Source organism: Stegodyphus dumicola, chromosome 1 (genome assembly GCF_044657685.1).
Source record: "Stegodyphus dumicola isolate Sdum_Otavi_A_Nest chromosome 1, ASM4465768v1".
NCBI lineage: Eukaryota > Metazoa > Arthropoda > Arachnida > Araneae > Eresidae > Stegodyphus > Stegodyphus dumicola.
The window spans coordinates 65,606,527-65,625,410 of NC_140768.1; the positions used below are offsets into that span (position 1 = coordinate 65,606,527).

Consider the following 18,884-nt stretch of genomic DNA (forward strand, 5'->3'; position numbering starts at 1 on the left):
AACTGTTGGAAATAGTCACGAGATAATTATTGCATAGTGTATAATATGTTATTTATTGCAAAATATAATAGAATGTTATCAGAACTTCATATTTGAATCTGTACATTCTTTCGTTTCAAGCTATCTATAATAGCTATTTGAAAAATAACATCTGAAACTGAACTAAACAACATTTTGATCAGTTTTTTTCCCCCGAATAAGAGGCTCTTCAGTTACAGAGGAGCTAAATTCACGAAACGCTAATGATCAGCCTCCTGTGACAGAACGAAACGGAGGATCTCGTGTTTCTCTTGTATGCAATGAAGTTACTACTCTCCTGAAAGAATCTCATACAATATTTCTCTTCTTGCACATTTGAATACTTTGCTGTAAATCAATTTGAGCTATGGAGTCACTGTATTGTTTTTGTGTGATTTTAATTAATTACAGCGATATCCCCCTACCATTCCATAATGATTTTGCAAGTTTTACTTGTTCTACTTCATCTGCTGTCTGATAACTTGTTTAGGTTCCAAGTTGCAGAACTTATCAAATTCTGTTTAAACAAAGGGATCCAGAAAACGTCGATGAGTTTTATTTCGACCTAACTTCGGAAGACTTTTGTGCCGAATTAATTAGTAGTGTTTGAAAACGATCCTGTAAAGGTTTACAAATCCGAATATCGCGAAAAATAGACACCAACATTTCAAATAACTGTTACTGGAATTATTTGCTTTAAATCTTCTATACGAATCTACACTCATGTCCATAAATTAAGGATAATTCGGAGTCACGCAGAAATCGAACTCTAAAATAAATATATCCTCTGTAAAATCACTACATACATCTTCAAGAATCATATGCGAATTTCAGGAAGTAACCAGATGACACCGATGGTACGTCACAATGACGAGAGTGTAAGAGAGTGATATATAAGGAGTACAGGCAAAGAAGTAAAATTGTTCGCAGGTGCTTTATAAGCATTTCAGTGCAATAACCGAATAGTTATGACACAAAGGACGCATTTGGATGATTTTTTACTTGGTAGAATTATCGGCCGTCTGGAATGTGGGCGTATCCAACTGGAAGTATCAGACGAACTTGTAATTGCGCAGAGTGTCATCTCCAGGCTTTGGCAACGATTCCAAGATGATGGTAATGTGGTGGTGTAGTGGTGTATTTAATTATGGCAAAGCACACGAGGGCTATCTGCCTAAAGGGAGGGATGCCTTTCGTGGAGGACTTTCTAAGGGAAACTGGCTCGTATACACGTTACACATGGGGAACACCACGAAAACGCCCATGCAGCCAGCCCGTTCGCGGGATTCGAACCTCAGACCGAACTACCAGTGTTCAGCGTCTTTACCGCTCGGCCGCTGGTGGGCCTGATGGTAATGTGAATAGACGTTACAGCACAGGTCGCCTCAGAGTTACAACGCCGAATGAGGACCGGTATTTGGCAGTTACTGCCAAAAGAAACAGGCGTAGCACAGCCTCAGACCTGTCTCGTCAGCTCTCTTCAGCTAGCGGTACGACAATTTCAAGGCAGACCGTGTACAGACGCTTAGGGCAGATTGGTCTACATGCTCGTAGACCTGTCAAATGCGTTCCACTTACTGCAACCCAATATCGCCTGCGGTTAGCCTGGAGTAGAGAGCATGCATTGTGGATACCGCAACAGTGGGCTTGTGTGATGTTTTCCGAAGAGTCCAGGTTTAGCTTGCAGTCTGATTCTTGCCGGACTTTTCATATGGAAAGCTCCAGGTACCCGCTACCACCAAAAAAACATCATTCAACGACACCGTTACGGTGGTGCAGGAGTGATCGTTTGGGGTGGAATTATTCTGGGTTCCAGAACTGACCTGCATGTTCAAATTGGAACCATGACTAGCCAAGTCTATCGGGACGTCATTCTGGAACAACTTGTACGTTTGTTTCGGGGCGCCATGGGCGCACAATTTGTGTTTATGAATGATAACGCCCATCCTCACCGTGCAAACATCGTAAGCGAATGCCTTCAATCGGAGGATATCACCCGTATGGACTGGTCAGCATTCTCACCGGAATTGAATCCAGTAGAGTACGTGTGGGACATGTTTGGCCGACGAGTTGCAGCCCGTCAACCTCCTCCTACATGTCTACCGGAACTTCGGAGTTCTGCGTTTTGAGTGGTGTAATATCCCCCAAGATCAGATCGATAATTTGATACTCAGCATGCCTAGGCGTTGTAAGGACTGTATTGCATCGTCTGGGAGACATACAATGTATTAACAATCATACCAACCATGTAATATTGTTTTGTTGTAAATAGGTTTTTTTTTGTAATTTGCTCCAGGGAGAAAAAATCGCTAATTTTTTTAATAATATCAAACATATACCATCTTTTTTTTTTTTTTTTTGCTCTTTACCTTTTGTTTAATAAATAAGTTTTACAAATATGTCAAATTTGTTTTGGTTCTAACTCTTCCTTTGCCTGATTTTGCATTATCCTTAATTTATGGACGAGTGTAATTCAAGTTTGCACAAATTACGAAGTATGCATAATGCAATAATAAATCAATGACAGAAATAAAGCTACTAGCAAAAAAATAACATGTGGATTTAGTATTAATGATTAATGCAGTGGGATATGTGTAATTGGTGTAAAATGTTGGGTAAATGATGAAAATTTATCATTAGCTTTTCAGGTACTATCATCGAAACTTAAAATTTGTAAATGAGTAACAACAACAACAGTGTTGTTGCTTAATCTTGTGTAGACAACTACTGATTTTTATTCCTAAAAGTATTTAAAAGTATGCGCAATAAAAGCATTTAATATTTTCAGATAGCCAAAATATATTATCCTTCGAAAAGGAAGGATATAAGTTTCAAATGAAAAAAAAGTGTCATATTAAAACGTACACCCAAACAGCTTTTCAGGAAATGACACTCGTCATCTAGCATTAATTTCCTTACGGTCCGGATATAACCACGATGGTTGTTCCAGACATATCTCATTGGTAAATTAAAACCGCAGAACGAATTCTATTGTGCTACTTTTATGGGAGATGAAAGGTAATTTTTTTCTTCTAATCAGTACGTTTAACATTGCCTTTCTGTGCATATTATTATCTCATGCTTTTATTTCACATTCGTTATGAAGTCTGAATAAAATAGCCGCTTTTAATTTTAACGTTTCATTCAGATTTACTTTCATTGCAATAATAAAGCTTATTTCGAATATTTGCATTTTCTTTGCTATCTAAAAGCGCAATAAAACTTACGCACATCTAATTTCAATAGAGTTTAAATTCAACGCAATTTTTCTGAAGCATATCTAATTTCAATAGAGTTTAAATGTGCTTAATGAAATTGCAGCATACAGCGGTAAGAAACATTTTCCTAGAATTATATATTCAATAAGGCCTCATATGGAGCAAAATCTAATTTTCTTATATTATAAAACTCTCCTGCTGTGAACAACTAATCAAATTTCCCCATCATCCAGTCTAATAATAAATATCCAGTTCTAATTTACATATTTTTGAAAAGAGCGATGGAAAAATTCGATGAAGAGCGGACATGATGGGGAAGGAAATGGCTAATTGTTAGCGAAGAATAAAATCTTAAAGTTTATTTTGCAAATTTATTTCAATTCATTACCAGTAAAGTTGCCAAATATAAATTAGTGACAATGATTTTTCACGAATTTGCGTGTTTAAAATATCGTCTCCGTATAGAAAATATATTAAATAGAATACTTTTGTTTATGCAACCGATCAGCATTTACCTTTACGGATTCGAAAGTTGGGGGGGGAAAAGGATTAAGAGATCCATGGGTAAGAAAAAATTTATCTCGGCAAGTGAACTTTCGCTTCTAGACGCTAGAGAGAGTAATCAAAAGAAATATTTGCTTAAAGATCAAGGCAAGAAGCAATAAATCTAAAATCTTAAAAGAATTCATCATGGTATTAGGCTAGAATATCGATTCGATTAGTAGATGGATGCTTCTGTCGCTTTCGCACATTGCAATAAGCGATAAGCTCATGATTGAGAAGAATAAAATAGTCTATATTAATAATTTTTATATTTTCCAGAATTTGCATTTCGAACTATTTTTTGCTCTATAAAATAAAATCTTACATTGATAGATATCATTCTGACAGGATTTCAAAACGGTTCTCTAACATCCAATCATATATTGAAAGATATTTTGACAGCAATCCAAAAGTTAGGAAAATGTTAAGAGGATGATAAAGCATTCCAATAGTTAGCATCTATCTGTAAAAGCATCCAGATGTTCTGTGAACTTACCGAGAGATATACAGCATTAAATCGAATGTGTATAAAAGGAATAACAGTGTTGAAGTTTTCAAATACATTTTATTTGTGAATCTTAAAATTTTGAAGATGCATCACGTATTATGTAAAAGCAATATCAGAATATTCTTCTTTTCTTTTCAGGTGATCTCATAACAATTATTCGATATCAAAATTCTCCTTGCAAAGGCATATCTGGGGACGAAGGTATCTGCTTAAGCGATGCCAATGATTGCGAACGTCGTAAGGGAACAAATATCGGGACATGTGCACGTGGATTAAGTACCTGCTGTTTGTGTAAGTATGCAAAGTACTAGTGTAGTTTATAATTAATAAATTTAAATATATTTAATTTTTTTCAAATTTATTTAGTAAAAAGTACTAACTTTTCTCTAGTATAGCTTAAGATAATAGTAGTTTTTAACCGAACGCAAACTGTCTCAGTTGACTTCGAGGACAATTTTTGCATTTCCCACATGAAATCCCAAATTTATTTCATGAAATACCAACCGATTATAAATATTTTACTGTTCTGATATCTAACATTCAGTAATTTTTTATATAGCTTTACTTCATTTTATTATATTTCGTTAACGCATACGGTTGAAGTATTCCCTGAAATTTAACAAATCTACAAAGCTTCTTTTTTACATTTCTTCGGTTTTTGAAGCTTTAGTATTTTTCTGACATTCATATAACCATTCTGTCTTTCAGATTTGAAGAAGCATTTTATTTAATAGAATCTAAAATTTGCCGTTAACATGTGTAATTAATCTTTCATCGCTTTTTGATCTGCTGTAAAGTCTTCCAAAATTTCGGAAACTTTTATTCTATCACGTGAAACTACTGTTTTTCCATAATGTATTCCTTACGAGAGTAATTCTCAACCTTTATTGCTTCCTTTTCCTTCCTTTTCAGCAGGTGGCAGATTATCTTTTTCCTGAAACATTTTGATAACAATGTAATAATTTTTCGATGGTGGGTGAGTCTACATGCTTGAGAATATAGCGGAATAGGATAGGAAAAAATGGGCGGGATACCAAAATTTTACCAGTGGCATTACAGGTATAATTCTCATCGCACTGACTGTACAGCTCCGTCTCACTGTTGATGGAGAACACCCTGAGGGACTGATACGAAAGTCACCCATCCCGCTTCATCTATCGCTGTGCATGTCTACATAACTTTCGCTCAGTATTTTAAATGTCCCTTTCCCGTACGGACACTGTACACTTACAAATATCCAAGCTTTATCCGGGATTCGAAACAGGTCCAACAGAACGGCAACTAGCATTGCTAACTTATTTACTACTCAAGGTTAGTGAGGATGTAGCAAGACAAGACAGAAAAAGGTGGAACTATATTTTAATTTTTTCTATGCAGTACAATTTTAATAGTAGGTAAAAATGAAAATTTTTAGTTTAGCATGTCATAAATATCCAAATAAGTTTAAGGCTTTTTTATATTTGATAAATATATACTTTTATATATTTATTAATAATATATAAATTATTTCTAAGCTTTACAAATTTAATAATTAAAGAAATATTTCTATTGATTTCGCTCAACTTACACAACACCTAAATTTAACTTTTTTCCAAGCCCTTCTGAGTGGATTTATCTGTTCGCTTACCAACGCCAGAGTGGTGAGGTCAACGAACACTGCAGATTCAACAGACCTGATAAATGGATCTGATAAAGAGACCTGATAAATGGACTGGTTGCAATGTAGCTTTACGAACAATATTCTCTAAAAAGGCCTGCACGAAGTCTTCTCTTCCTATAGGCAGACAGCCCACTAGTTACTTTGCTTTAATGAGTCAAGTAATTTAACCTGTCTTGCTGTTAATCTATGAGTTTTTTTACAGTTTGAATCCATCAGTTTAAGTTCTAATAATCCGAGACCATGAAATTCACTACCGTTGGGGGGCGGAGAGAAGAAAGAGACTTCCTGACCGGTTGAGAATTCCTGTTTTGCATTTTCAGTAATGAAAAGAATTTGCAGCTTTCTGCTTTCGTTACGCTCACACTCTCCCAATATTTCTCAGACATTGCAGCGGGCACCCTTTAGGCATCAGGCATTTGTTCCGATAGATTACTGCAGTGAAACGTCGGTTTACGTATTTAATTTGTTTCCAAAGGCCGTTTGTAAACCAAAATGTTCATAAACCAAAACATTTTTTCCAGTTGGAATAAATGTAAAATGCATTAATTCGTTTCCGAGCCATATACGATTGGTTAACCTTTCAGCAGTACTTCGTAAACACGATCGTAACCCGAAATGAAAGGAAATCATTAAATCTAAAGCAAAAGAATATAAATACAATATAAACGCAGATAAATTAGACAAAAACTTATTTTATTTTTATTGTACCTGTACGAAGAAAAGTAGACATCATAAATGGAAAAACATGATGAAAATTGTTTGGATACAAAAGTCTCTCCCATTAAAAAATAAATAAATAAATAAATAAAAATCATTCTCTAAGCGCCGCTCCATTGTGCTTAAGACCCAATGGACTCTGCTTCCATCGAAATTTGTCCAATGTCATTTCTTGCTGCCTGCGTTTTAAAATCTTACTGAAACGAGACATGGTGTTGTCATTGATGCTGTAGTTTACTGCTTTATCAGGGCCATTTCCTATGTGAAAACTTTGCAATTTATCTAATTTTACACAAATTTCACAGATCAGAAAACTAGGATTATATTATCTCTATTCCTCCTTTTCTGAAGAAGAAATTTCTTCCACAACCGCCTTTCGTTGCTGCTTCTGATGTTGTTGTAATTCTTTCTCATTGAGCTCATTCTGATGATCCTCTAGCTCATTCACATCATTCTTGTCAATTTCCTAGTCCATGGTTTTACCTAAGGAAGTGTATGTGTGTGATGTCTCTCTTCATGAGTCATAAGTTCAAAGATCGTTTCGTTTCAGGAGTCAAGGTTGGGAGAGCATTAGAATTTCAAAGCAAAACTTCAAGATTTCTTAGAACATAGAAATAACATTTATTAACGATAAACTTATATTACTTATATTACTTCCGCCTATAGCGGCCATGAAACATAATCAAGCATCAAATAAATATGACATGCGTCATTCTTCATGTTCAAGCGTCAAGTGATATATTTTTCATCGGCGCGCATCAAGAGCGCCACCTATCTACCAAAAAGACGGAACATACTCCACCCCGATGAACATTGGTTCATTACAACATTATTATAAAAATCTTCAATTTTAGATTCAAACAAGTTTTCCAAAGTTCAACAGTATATCATATAAAATAAAAATGCATAATGACAAATTTAAATTGAATAACAACATTAAATTTAGCACAAAATTTTACAAATAAAACATACTTACAATCTCTAGAAGGAAAACAAAATAATGAAACTGCTAAATTACCATAATCCACAATTGTGGTCCATTCTCTGAATCTGAAACATAATTAAATTATTAATAATAATAAAGACACAAATTATGAATATACAATTAATGGTTTTTTTTTTTTTTAGAGTCTTATTCACTCAATGGTAAGCGGGAAAGTTTATGTATAGGACGCTTCATTTCGCCCAATAAAGTTTTTAGTTTCACAACACGAACTTTTCCATCAGCACCAGGATATAGTTCAATTACTCGTCCAAGTCGCCACTTTAATGGAGGCAAATTTTCGTCCTTTATCAAGACTAAGTCATTGAGGGCTAGATTTGGTTTATCCCTCAACCATTTGGTACGCCCTTGTAATTGCGAAAGATAATCTCTAGACCAACGTTTCCAAAAGCTCTGGAAAATTTGCTGTGTCAATTTCTATCTTTCAGCAGGGGTTAGCTTATTATTTGTAAGATCAGGTTCAGGAATTGCGGTTAATGTAGTCCCAATTAGGAAATGTCCAGGTGTTAAAGGATTAAAATCTTCAGGGTCAGATGAGATGGAAACTATTGGCCTTGAATTCAAACACGCCTCGATCTGTGTAATTAAGGTGTGAAATTCTTCGTATGTCAGAACCTGGGTCCCAATAGTCCGCTTTAAGTGAATCTTCATTTGTTTCACTCCAGCCTCCCAAAGGCCTCCAAAGTAAGGGGCAGCAGGAGGATTGAAGATCCATTGAATATTTTCACCGCTCAGGTAGTTTTGAAATGCTTCTTCAGAGGAAAGTGTAGCTTTGTATCTTCTTAATTCTCGATCAGCCCCAACAAAGTTGGTTCCTCTATCGGAAAAGATTTTCTTGGGTTTTCCTCTGCGTGACACAAATCTTTTCAGAGATGCTAGGAATGCTTCAGTTGTTAGATCACTGACCACTTCTAGGTGAATGGCCTTTGTGGTGAAGCATATGTAAAGGCAAACGTAACATTTATATCTCGTTCCTCCTCTTCCTTTCCTAGCTTTAATTAAAAAGGGGCCTGCAAAATCTAGTCCTGTATTCGAGAATGTTCTATCCGGCAATACGCGAGAAGCAGGTAGGTCGCCCATTATCTGACTGGATGTGCTTGTTCGATTTTTAAAACATTTTATACATTCCCAAATTATTTTTCTTACAATTTCTCGGCCATTAACGATCCAATATTTCTGTCGCAGAGCAGATAATGTTAATGTGGCTCCTCCGTGAAGGTTCACTTCGTGAAAGTGTTTGACTATCAATTCAGTAACATGGTGACTTTTGGGAAGAATGATTGGATACTTTGTGTTTTCTGAAAGATTCGAGTTACAGAGTCTACCACCGACTCTAAGGATTTCTTCTCTATCAAGAAAAGGATTTAATTTCAGGATTTTACTGCTGAGATTCAATTTCTTCCCTGCTTTCAAAAGTCTAATTTCTTCTCTAAATTCGGAATTTTGCATGATTTTAAAAATCAAATTGCTTGCCTTATCCAATTCTTGAACTGTTAAAAAAACCCTTGAGTTTTACAGATGTAGGTTTAATATTGTGGCAGAATCTTAAACACCATGCAGTTACGCGTTTCAATTTTTTCCAGGATGAAAATCTGGATGTCAATTCAAATTCAGCCTCTTGGCTAATAACAGAACATACAGTAGTTTGACGCTGTTCTACCTGTACCTCTTCCACCATAGGCTCAATCAAAGGATCAAAAGATGATGAAGGTACATTTTTCTCTTTTAACCACACTGGTCCATTGAACCAAAGTTTATTTTCCACTAGATCAGAAGCTCTTAATCCACGTGAAACTATGTCAGCCGGATTGTCATTTCCCTTACAGTATTTCCATTGCGAAGGTGATACAACATCTTGTATTTCCCGTACACGATTAGCAACAAAGGGTTTCCATTTATCAGCGGAACCCCTGATCCAGTGAAGAACAATTTTAGAGTCACTAAAACAAAATACATTATCTTCTTGGATATTAAATAATTTCCTTAAATATTTAACTATTCTTGCGGCAATAATAGCTCCCATAAGTTCTAAACGAGGCAAGGTTAATTTTTTAAGTGGGGATACACGGCTCTTTGAAAGAACAAAAGACGTACAGCAAGAATCAGGATCACGAAAATATGCAACAGCTCCATATCCCTTGAGGCTGGCGTCACAAAAGACAAAAAGCTCTATTTTATCGAAATTTACACATTCATCATTTAATATGTATTTTCTAGGAATACACAAGTTGAGAATAACTTCAATTTCAAAGTACCAAGTTTTAAATTTTTCACTCAAATAGCTGGGCAAAATTGTGTCCCAATCAATACCCAATTCCCATAACTCTTGTAATAAGAATTTTATTCTGATAACAAAGGGTGCAATGAATCCAACTGGGTCATAAATTTTTGCCACAATCTGTAATACCTTTCGCTTTGTAACGTGTTTCCAGTCAACTGGTTGTAAAAGTTCTTGTACATCTAATTTCAATGTATCCTCATCCAAATCCCAAATTATTCCCAGCACTTTTAACGTTTTCTTATCCAAATTATCTTCCTTATTAATTAAACCAATATCTTGCCAATGATTTTTTAAAGATACTGAATTTGATTCAAATTTTCTTAAGTTCATACCAGCGTCTTGAAGAATTTTAACTGCATCAGTTGATAATGAGAAAACTTCTTCAACGGAGTCTGCTCCATGGATAAGGTCATCAACGTATAGGGACTTATTTAACATGTCAACAGCTTTGCTATATTTCTTTTCATAACCCTTAATATGATGTTTGATAGTGGCGGACAAAATAAACGGACTTGTTGTCATTCCAAACGGCACTCGGCACATTCGGAAAACCTTAAAGCCTAAACTATTGTCACTATCGTCGTAAGAATGATCAAACCACAAGAACCTTAAAAAATTTCTATCTTCACTATCAATTTGAATTTGGTGAAAAGCCTTCTCTATGTCTGCACAAAATGCAACTTTATGTACGCGAAATTTTAAAATTATATCCAACAAGTTAGGATTTAAATTAGGGCCTGATATCAAACATTCATTTAACGATTTAGCTCCTTCAGACTTAGAAGAGGCATCATAAACTATTCTTGTTGTTACTTTTCCTTCACGTATAACGGGCCTATGAGGCATATAATAACAGTTAGGTTCATTTTCAACAAACTTACATTGTTCAACAATCCCCCTTTCAACTTGTTCTCTAATTATATTATCATATTCATTATATAGGAAATCATTTCCCTTTAATTTATGCTTTAGTCCTAGAAATCGTTGTTTAGCAACGAAAAAATTATCAGCGAGTTGTGATTTATTGTCCTTCCAAAAGAGTTTTGTTTCGTATCTGCCGTTATTAAATTTTAAAGTGTCGTTAAAATGCTTAATAGTATCCAAATCAGTTTCCGAAAATGTTTTGTTTTCATTTTCAATTCCTATCGAATCCAATTTCCAAAATGACTGCAAATCAAATGTGTTTCCTTCAACGGCAGATAAAAACAACGCATTAATTCGAGTATTATTATTTTTTACTTTACCCATCACTGTGTATCCAAATATGGTCGGTACTATAAACAAACCATCATTTATCATTGAATTACTTCCTGTTTGTATATACCAGAAATGCTCCGCGCCAAGCAGAATATTTATGTTCTCATTAACGGGACTTGTATCCGAAAGTTCCAAACCCTTTTTAGTCATAAATTCTTTAATGTTTTGACATGTTGATGGCGCCTGGAATTCTATTGATGATATTAATTCTATCCCTATAGCTTCTACAACAAGGCAGCGATCATCGTTTTTATTTTTTATTTTTAGACTATATACATCAAATTCTTGCGAGTTACCGCGCTGATTTCCAAACGAATAAATTGTTAGAAATTCTTTTCTAATGACTTGCAATTCTAAATCGCGCGCTAACTTGTGGGTGATGAAGTTTCGTTCACTACCTGAATCAATTAATAATCTTACGATTCTCGATTTATTTTTGCTTTGAGCAATAACAGAACATGTCTGTAAAAGCACACTATTTTCAGGTTTTAGAGTGTTACAGTGGGAAGTAGATACTAAAGTTTTATTTTGCGTATCTGCGGAGTTAACATCTTCCATTTCTTTCGATTTCAAACGGCAGAAAAGTTTATTATGATTTTTGTCGTTACAATTTTCGCATGGTTATATTTTTGAATGACAAAACGCCGACAAATGTTTTAGAAAGCATCTATAACAGCGACCTTCATGTTTCAATTTCTTTCGTTTTTGTTCGTCGGAAAATTTCAAACATCCGGCAGATGTATGTTCGTTTGATTTGCAGAATATGCAAAACATTTTTACCGATGTGTTAAAAGCAGAAGCTTGTGATTTGACTTTATAATTTTTTAACCCTTGTTTAGGATTAACCCCTGTGTATTTATTACCTTTTGTGCTATTAATCAAATTACTTGCTTCTCGGCATTCAGTTTCTATTTTAATGAACTCTATTAATTCACTTACTTCTATATTTTGGTTAGATGTTCTTTTTCTATGGAATTCAAGAGCTAAATCTTCAGGTAACAATTTAAGAATTACTGGGTTCAATAACTGTCCGTATGAACCGCTAGTAACATCTAAACTACTTAAATTTCTAACGCAGATTTGTAACTGATCATAGAGCTTTCTTAACTCAAAAACATTTGAAGAACTTTTAACTGGTTCTAACTGTAACAACATCTGCATGAATTTTGATATAATAACATCTTTACGACCAAACCTCTCTTCTAAACTTTTAATACATAGATCATAATTTTCTTCAGATAAAGCATAACCAGAAACACAATTATATGCTGAACCAGATAATAAACTTTTCAAATATGTAAACTTATCTATTTTAGATAAACTTGGATTAGAATGAATAGCATTATCATACGAATTAAAGAATTCGAGCCATTTACTGGGATCACCAGCAAATTTTTCAATATTTAATTTAGGTAATTTTACTGAAGCACTACTTGTAACAACATTATTACCATTTAGAATACTACTAATACCATTACTAGTTGTAATTATACTTCTTTCAACAACTTCATTACTGTTAATTTTCTTTACTAACAATCTTAGCTTTAAACGTTATAATTTTTTCATCATACTCTTCACATACAAGTAGTTCGTTATCATATTCTTTTTCATCAATCATGAGAGCATCGATCTTTGAGTCAAGAGTTTTAAGTTTCTCATGGTATTCAATTAACAATTCATATGATGAATTTAGATCTTCTACATGTTCTTTACTTAATGCTTCCGATAATAATTTCTCAAGTTTATTTAGAAGTGTAGTAACTTTACTACGTACAATAGCACGTTTCTTTTTCTCTTTTGCTAAATCATCCATTATGTTTCGTTTTCAAAGATCGATACCAAGAACAAATAAATCAAATTTCTTACCTTTCAAAAGGTAATTTCCCTTGTCGCGGGTTTCAGACACCAGAAAAATGTATGTGTGTGATGTCTCTCTTCATGAGTCATAAGTTCAAAGATCGTTTCGTTTCAGGAGTCAAGGTTGGGAGAGCATTAGAATTTCAAAGCAAAACTTCAAGATTTCTTAGAACATAGAAATAACATTTATTAACGATAAACTTATATTACTTATATTACTTCCGCCTATAGCGGCCATGAAACATAATCAAGCATCAAATAAATATGACATGCGTCATTCTTCATGTTCAAGCGTCAAGTGATATATTTTTCATCGGCGCGCATCAAGAGCGCCACCTATCTACCAAAAAGACGGAACAGGAAGTATAAGCTTTGTATCTGGCCATTTCTCCAAGCCAAATTCATAGTCTTTTAAATGTTATAATTCTGAGGCTGTTGTAATTCTTTCTCATTGAGCTCATTCTGATGGTTTTCTAACTCGTTCACATCTTCGTTGTCAACTTCTTAGTCAATGGTTTTACCTAAGGAAGCATAATTAACAATAACAAAATGGTAGCTGGCCATTTCTCCAGGTCAAATTCCTAATCCTGTAAAGACTATCTGCGACCAGGCATTGTCAATAAAAATTAAGCAAGCGAAAATATTAAAATGATGTTTTTAGAAGGTCTTGAGGTTACCTAAACACAACTTTGAAAAATCATATGTTGCCAAATTCATGTTGGTAACTTGAGACACTGTTCGTTATCCAAGGCAATTTGTTCAGACAATTTGTCCGTAAACCGGATTGTTAGTAAAGTGAGGTGTTCGTAAACTGGAGTTTCACAGTAATTATAATTTTTTTTATATGAAATGTAATTGAAAAAATACATCGGTCACGAATGTCTGTTGTCTGTTGTCGGTCACAAATACTTTGTATCAAATTCAACCGCAGTGAAAAATTTAAATTCAGCATTAATTAGTTCTATAATGGTTGGTAAGAAATTAATTCACATATAAAAATGAAATTTTGTATTCCATTTTCCTTAAATTTATAAAATTAAGAATACTTGAGAAAGAAATTTTTTTGATTTCAAAATTAAATACTTAAAATTTTGTCACTGATGCCTTTCTTTTAAAAGCATTTTGTACATTCAAGATTATACTTTCTGTACTAATGCCCCTTTCAAGTCTTCTAGCCTAAAATAAAACAGTTTCCATTTCTGAAATTGTTTCTCGATATTACATTTTATTATATTATGGAATGATTGAATATGTATTTTCTTGTATTTCTTAGAAGAAAGGGGGACGCGCAAACCTAAAATCGAAAATGATTGAAGGAATGATGAAATTTTCCATAAATACTGTTCTTTAAAAGTTTATGCTCTTGCAGACTTTTTTACCTATAAATGATTTTCTTTCTCCGCATTTTAATTGTAATTGTAGTAAATTTAAATTCTTAATTAAAATATCTAAGTCATTTAAATTTTTAATTATGATTATAATTTAAAATTTTAATTTAAATTATTTTAATGGTTTTAATAAAAAATTGACTAATATTGGCTAGAAAAAAATTAATGCTGTTTTCAAATTGTATATATAATACATAATATTATGTATTATTTTATATACATGGATTATTGTATTGTATGCATATGTATTACATATTATAGTATGTATTGTATATGCATTATTTTTGAAGTCCTATGTATTATTTTTATTTACGCTGTTACGAATGGCCATCCAAAATAAAATTACTCTTTATTAAGATCGTACTTGTAAAACTGTTTTGAAACATTCTTTTAAACTATCTCAGTTTCAAATTATTTAGTGCATTAAAAGTATAATGTAACATTCTTACGAGTACCCGTATATTCTGATCTCGAATCACGGGAAAATTATAAAATCTGTTTGATAGAAATAAATTTTTTTACAGTCCCTTAACAATGAACGATTTTTAGAAAGAAATTAGGTACTCTAAATTCACGTCTGCTTGCCGGAAGCACTTTCTAGGATTTATTAATAAATTATTATTCCCCTTTGAAATGTTTTTAGTCTCTAGAAAACAAACAAAAGGGCTAGTTGTCAGTTATTTGGTTTTGAAAGATAAGGGGATGAAGCTAAAAGAGTTTGAGCTTTCAGCTTTTTGTCATTAATTGATAGATGCCTTCACAGAACAAGAGGAACTGCTTTTTCCTTTGTTCTGACTGGATAATGATTACTGACTAAAATTACAGGGTGAACAATGTTCTGGTACGATCAATAAAATAGTTTCTGAAGTGTTCGTGCCGAGATAAATTGTAGTTGAACTGGAAATTAGGAAAAAAGAAAGAATATTTTAAAAACCGAATTCAGTTTTTTTAACATTTATTATTTTATCGTCAAATAAAAATCACCGTTTTTTATGACATTTTATGAAAAGATGATAAATCTTCTGCAAATCTTGTGAAAGGCATGTATTAAGAGGTAAAAAAATTCATTTGCTTATTAAGGGACAGTATATTGTTCTATTAAAATAATATATTTAAATTCTTAATTTGCAGTTTACATACATATGTACTACATTTATTGATACATGCATATGTACTACATTTATTTAACATAAACATTCAACTTGTGTATGTAATTATTACCATTTAGATCACTTTACTCTCATAACTGAATAAAAAAATTCTCATAACTGAATGCTCATATAATTCATTAAATTGTAATTGCTTTAAAATTTTTTGTAGATGTCTTAAGCGCTTCTGTAATAGTTTTTATAACATTTTCCAAATTTCAAGCGTTTTTTTGCATGCATGAATCTTCAACATAACAAAATTCATTAGCACATTTTAGCAAAATTTGTTATCAAATGGGAAAATAAATGATATTATTAAATGTAATTAGCTTGTTAAATTATTGAAATGTTATGAACTAGTTTATAACACTTCACAATACTCCAAAAAAGTAACCTATCTGTGAATGTAAAATAGTGAGCTACAAATAATTTTTTTTTTATTTAAGTTCTTATATTTAATTCTATTAAAGATTAAAAAATACCAGATTTTAGTCACAAATTTTTATCAAAAACAAACATAATAAACATAAACATAAGCTAAACATTCATTCATAATAAAGTTGAACATTAATTAAACATTCATCACAAAGTTGAACATAAAGTAAACATTAAGCTAAACATTCACAACAAAGTTGAGCATAAACTAATCTTTCATTCATAGCAATGTGGAACTTAAATTAAACATAACATTAAACTAAACATTCATAACTACACTTTATTGAATACTGTTGCTATAAAATAATAATAAATATTGTTTTAAAATATTTTCAGAAATACTTGCATTGCAGAATGAGATAAATGCAATTGTGATTTGTTACTGTAATATACTATACAAAGGTTTGTAATAAGATTGATTTTTCAGAGTACTGTTTCGATTTCGATATTACTTAATATTAAGAATGATAATTAAGGGCTTTCTGCCCTGGTTGCAAATGAAATGCCATAATTTAATTATTTGAATACAATCGTTTCTATTGTGAAGAGTGATTTCGTAATACAAATATCGAAATTTTGTAATACGTATAATTTAAAGAAATATACGTTTACTCTAATGAATATGTTTGTGATATGTTATCATTACTTATAAAATTAGCTTATAATTTTCAAAAATTTAATTTTTTTTATTTTAACTTCCAAAAGGGATTACTAAAGCTATCTATTTTTACAGCAAAATTCACTTGCGGTGACATCACGAGTCAGAATGAAACTGTATTCGTTAACAGAAACTATCCTAACCATGAAAACGGGACGGACACTTGTCAAGTGACCATAGAAAAGCAAGATAATGTGTGCCAATTGAGACTAGATATGCATGAATTCTTCCTTTCCGAACCAGACGAGATGGGTCTCTGCACTACAGATTCCTTCATGGTGCGTACTACAGTGGGAGAAAGACTTCCAATATTATGCGGAGAAAATAAAGGGCAGCACTGTAAGTTATTTAAAAAAATATTATTTACAGTGTCTTTTAATCACTCTTGCCTGAAGGCCTATGATTATCTTCTCGACAATCGAAATTTTATGTAAAGAATAAATATAAAATATCTAGTTTTATCTTCTAAATTATTAATGCAGTCAAAGAATATCATGAAAATACAATTTTGCAGCATTTTCAACTGACTAAAATAGAATAAAATGCTTGTACTGAATTTATGGTTTAAAGAGACGTTGTAAGTAGATTTCATGTAATATTCAAAACTGTATGAATGATATTTTTTTCGGGCAATCTAATCCTGGCTTTTTTGGAACATAGGCTAATAAACCGTGGAAAACTATCATATCAATACACGTATTTTAGAGGAGTTGGTGTGTAGAATGATCAGTGGAAATACCAGTTTTGAACACAATGATCTAAAATTTTAACATTACATTTCTATTATTATTCTTAAATGTATGAGATTCCCAAGTCAGTAAAACAGGAAAAATCGCTGCTTTTCAAAGTTAACCTTTTTCTTCTGTTGCATTCTTTTCTTTCGAGATACGTATTTTACAAAGAGAACAAACGATTTCACTATTATACTACGCAAAATAATGAACTCTGAAGAACCCTTTTCCAGGAGATGACTATTTTAGTTTGACAAAACTTATCTTTAAACAGTGGAACAGCATAGTTAATTGTAACCACTGCAAGAAAATACTTAAGGTTTTAATTATTTTCAATAGTGTAGATGTGTGAATGTACCATAATGCTTACTTTCATTTAACAATTTATTCATTTCTGCTTTTGCTACTGAAAGTGCTTTCCATCGGTTATTCAGTAAAAAAGTATATTTTTGAATTGGCTCCATTCCTTTTAGGTTTCAGCTCAAGTATTCGGGTTCAGCGATTTTTTTAAATTTTTAGAACATTTAGACAATTTTTTGTACACATTGTATTGTACAAGTCTTACAGAGGTAAGTAAAATAAAGGAAATAATACAACAACACAGCATAAATAATATAACAATAAATGAACTAAAGTTTTCTTCTTTTCGTAAGCTTTGAGCAGTAAAGCAACAAATGTTCTACTGTCTGACATTTTGACTCCCCCGCAGGTACAGGAACACAAGTCCATATGAGACAATCCAAATCTCTTCAGATATGAAAGGAAATTACCATGCCCAGTCAAAAATTTAATAATTTCTGAACTGCAGAAAAATACTTATTATTGAGTCTGTGTGGAATAGAACGGAGAAATTATTCAATCAGAGAGGCAATAATAGAATACTTAGGCATATGGTAGAATGTATAATTCAGTATTAAAGCGGTAGAATACATAATTCATTCTGCTTGAGAATTGCTTTAGTCTAATTTTGTTTCTTGAAGAATGACTTAAGCAGTGTCATTTGGTGTTAACTTGAGGATTCCAAACAGCGTTGCTGCTTTTAGTTTGGATAAAAGTGTTATGCTGTACCTAAATTTTACAAGGTGTAATTAAACACCAACTTAGTTAGGTCTCCAAAAGGAAAAAAAAGTCATAATTTTGCAAATTTGAAATTTTGAAACATTTGAAATTAAGTTGCTTATGTTATTTTGAACATATTAATGAAACCTGAATCATAAACCTAAATATCTGCAACAAACAGGGTCATTTCTTAGTTCAATCTTAAACTCTTGGTAGGTCATGTAACTTATGGGCATACTGGTCTACAAAATTCTTCACAGTAACACCTTTGATAATTCAAAATCAAGAACATTTTCATGCTTTTAGCTAAGACAGAATCGGCGCAGCAGCCATAAATGAAACAAGAAATTTTCCATAATTAAAGAAGAGATTAACGTCGGCAGAAGTATAAAAATTATTATTC

The 18,884-nt window shown here is 32.7% G+C and overlaps 1 protein-coding gene across 3 annotated transcripts in view; it reads left to right on the forward strand.

The window, feature by feature from the left end:
- The window catches only part of LOC118189233 (uncharacterized), a 34,025-nt gene that overhangs the window by 5,647 nt on the left and 9,494 nt on the right, over positions 1-18,884 (forward strand). For all 3 annotated transcript variants that reach the window (XM_085815861.1, XM_085815868.1, XM_085815856.1), the window contains exons 3-4: positions 4,426-4,578; positions 16,767-17,030. In XM_085815861.1, the coding sequence (XP_085671987.1) occupies positions 4,426-4,578; positions 16,767-17,030 (417 nt within the window). The remainder of the gene's footprint in view (positions 1-4,425; positions 4,579-16,766; positions 17,031-18,884) is intronic.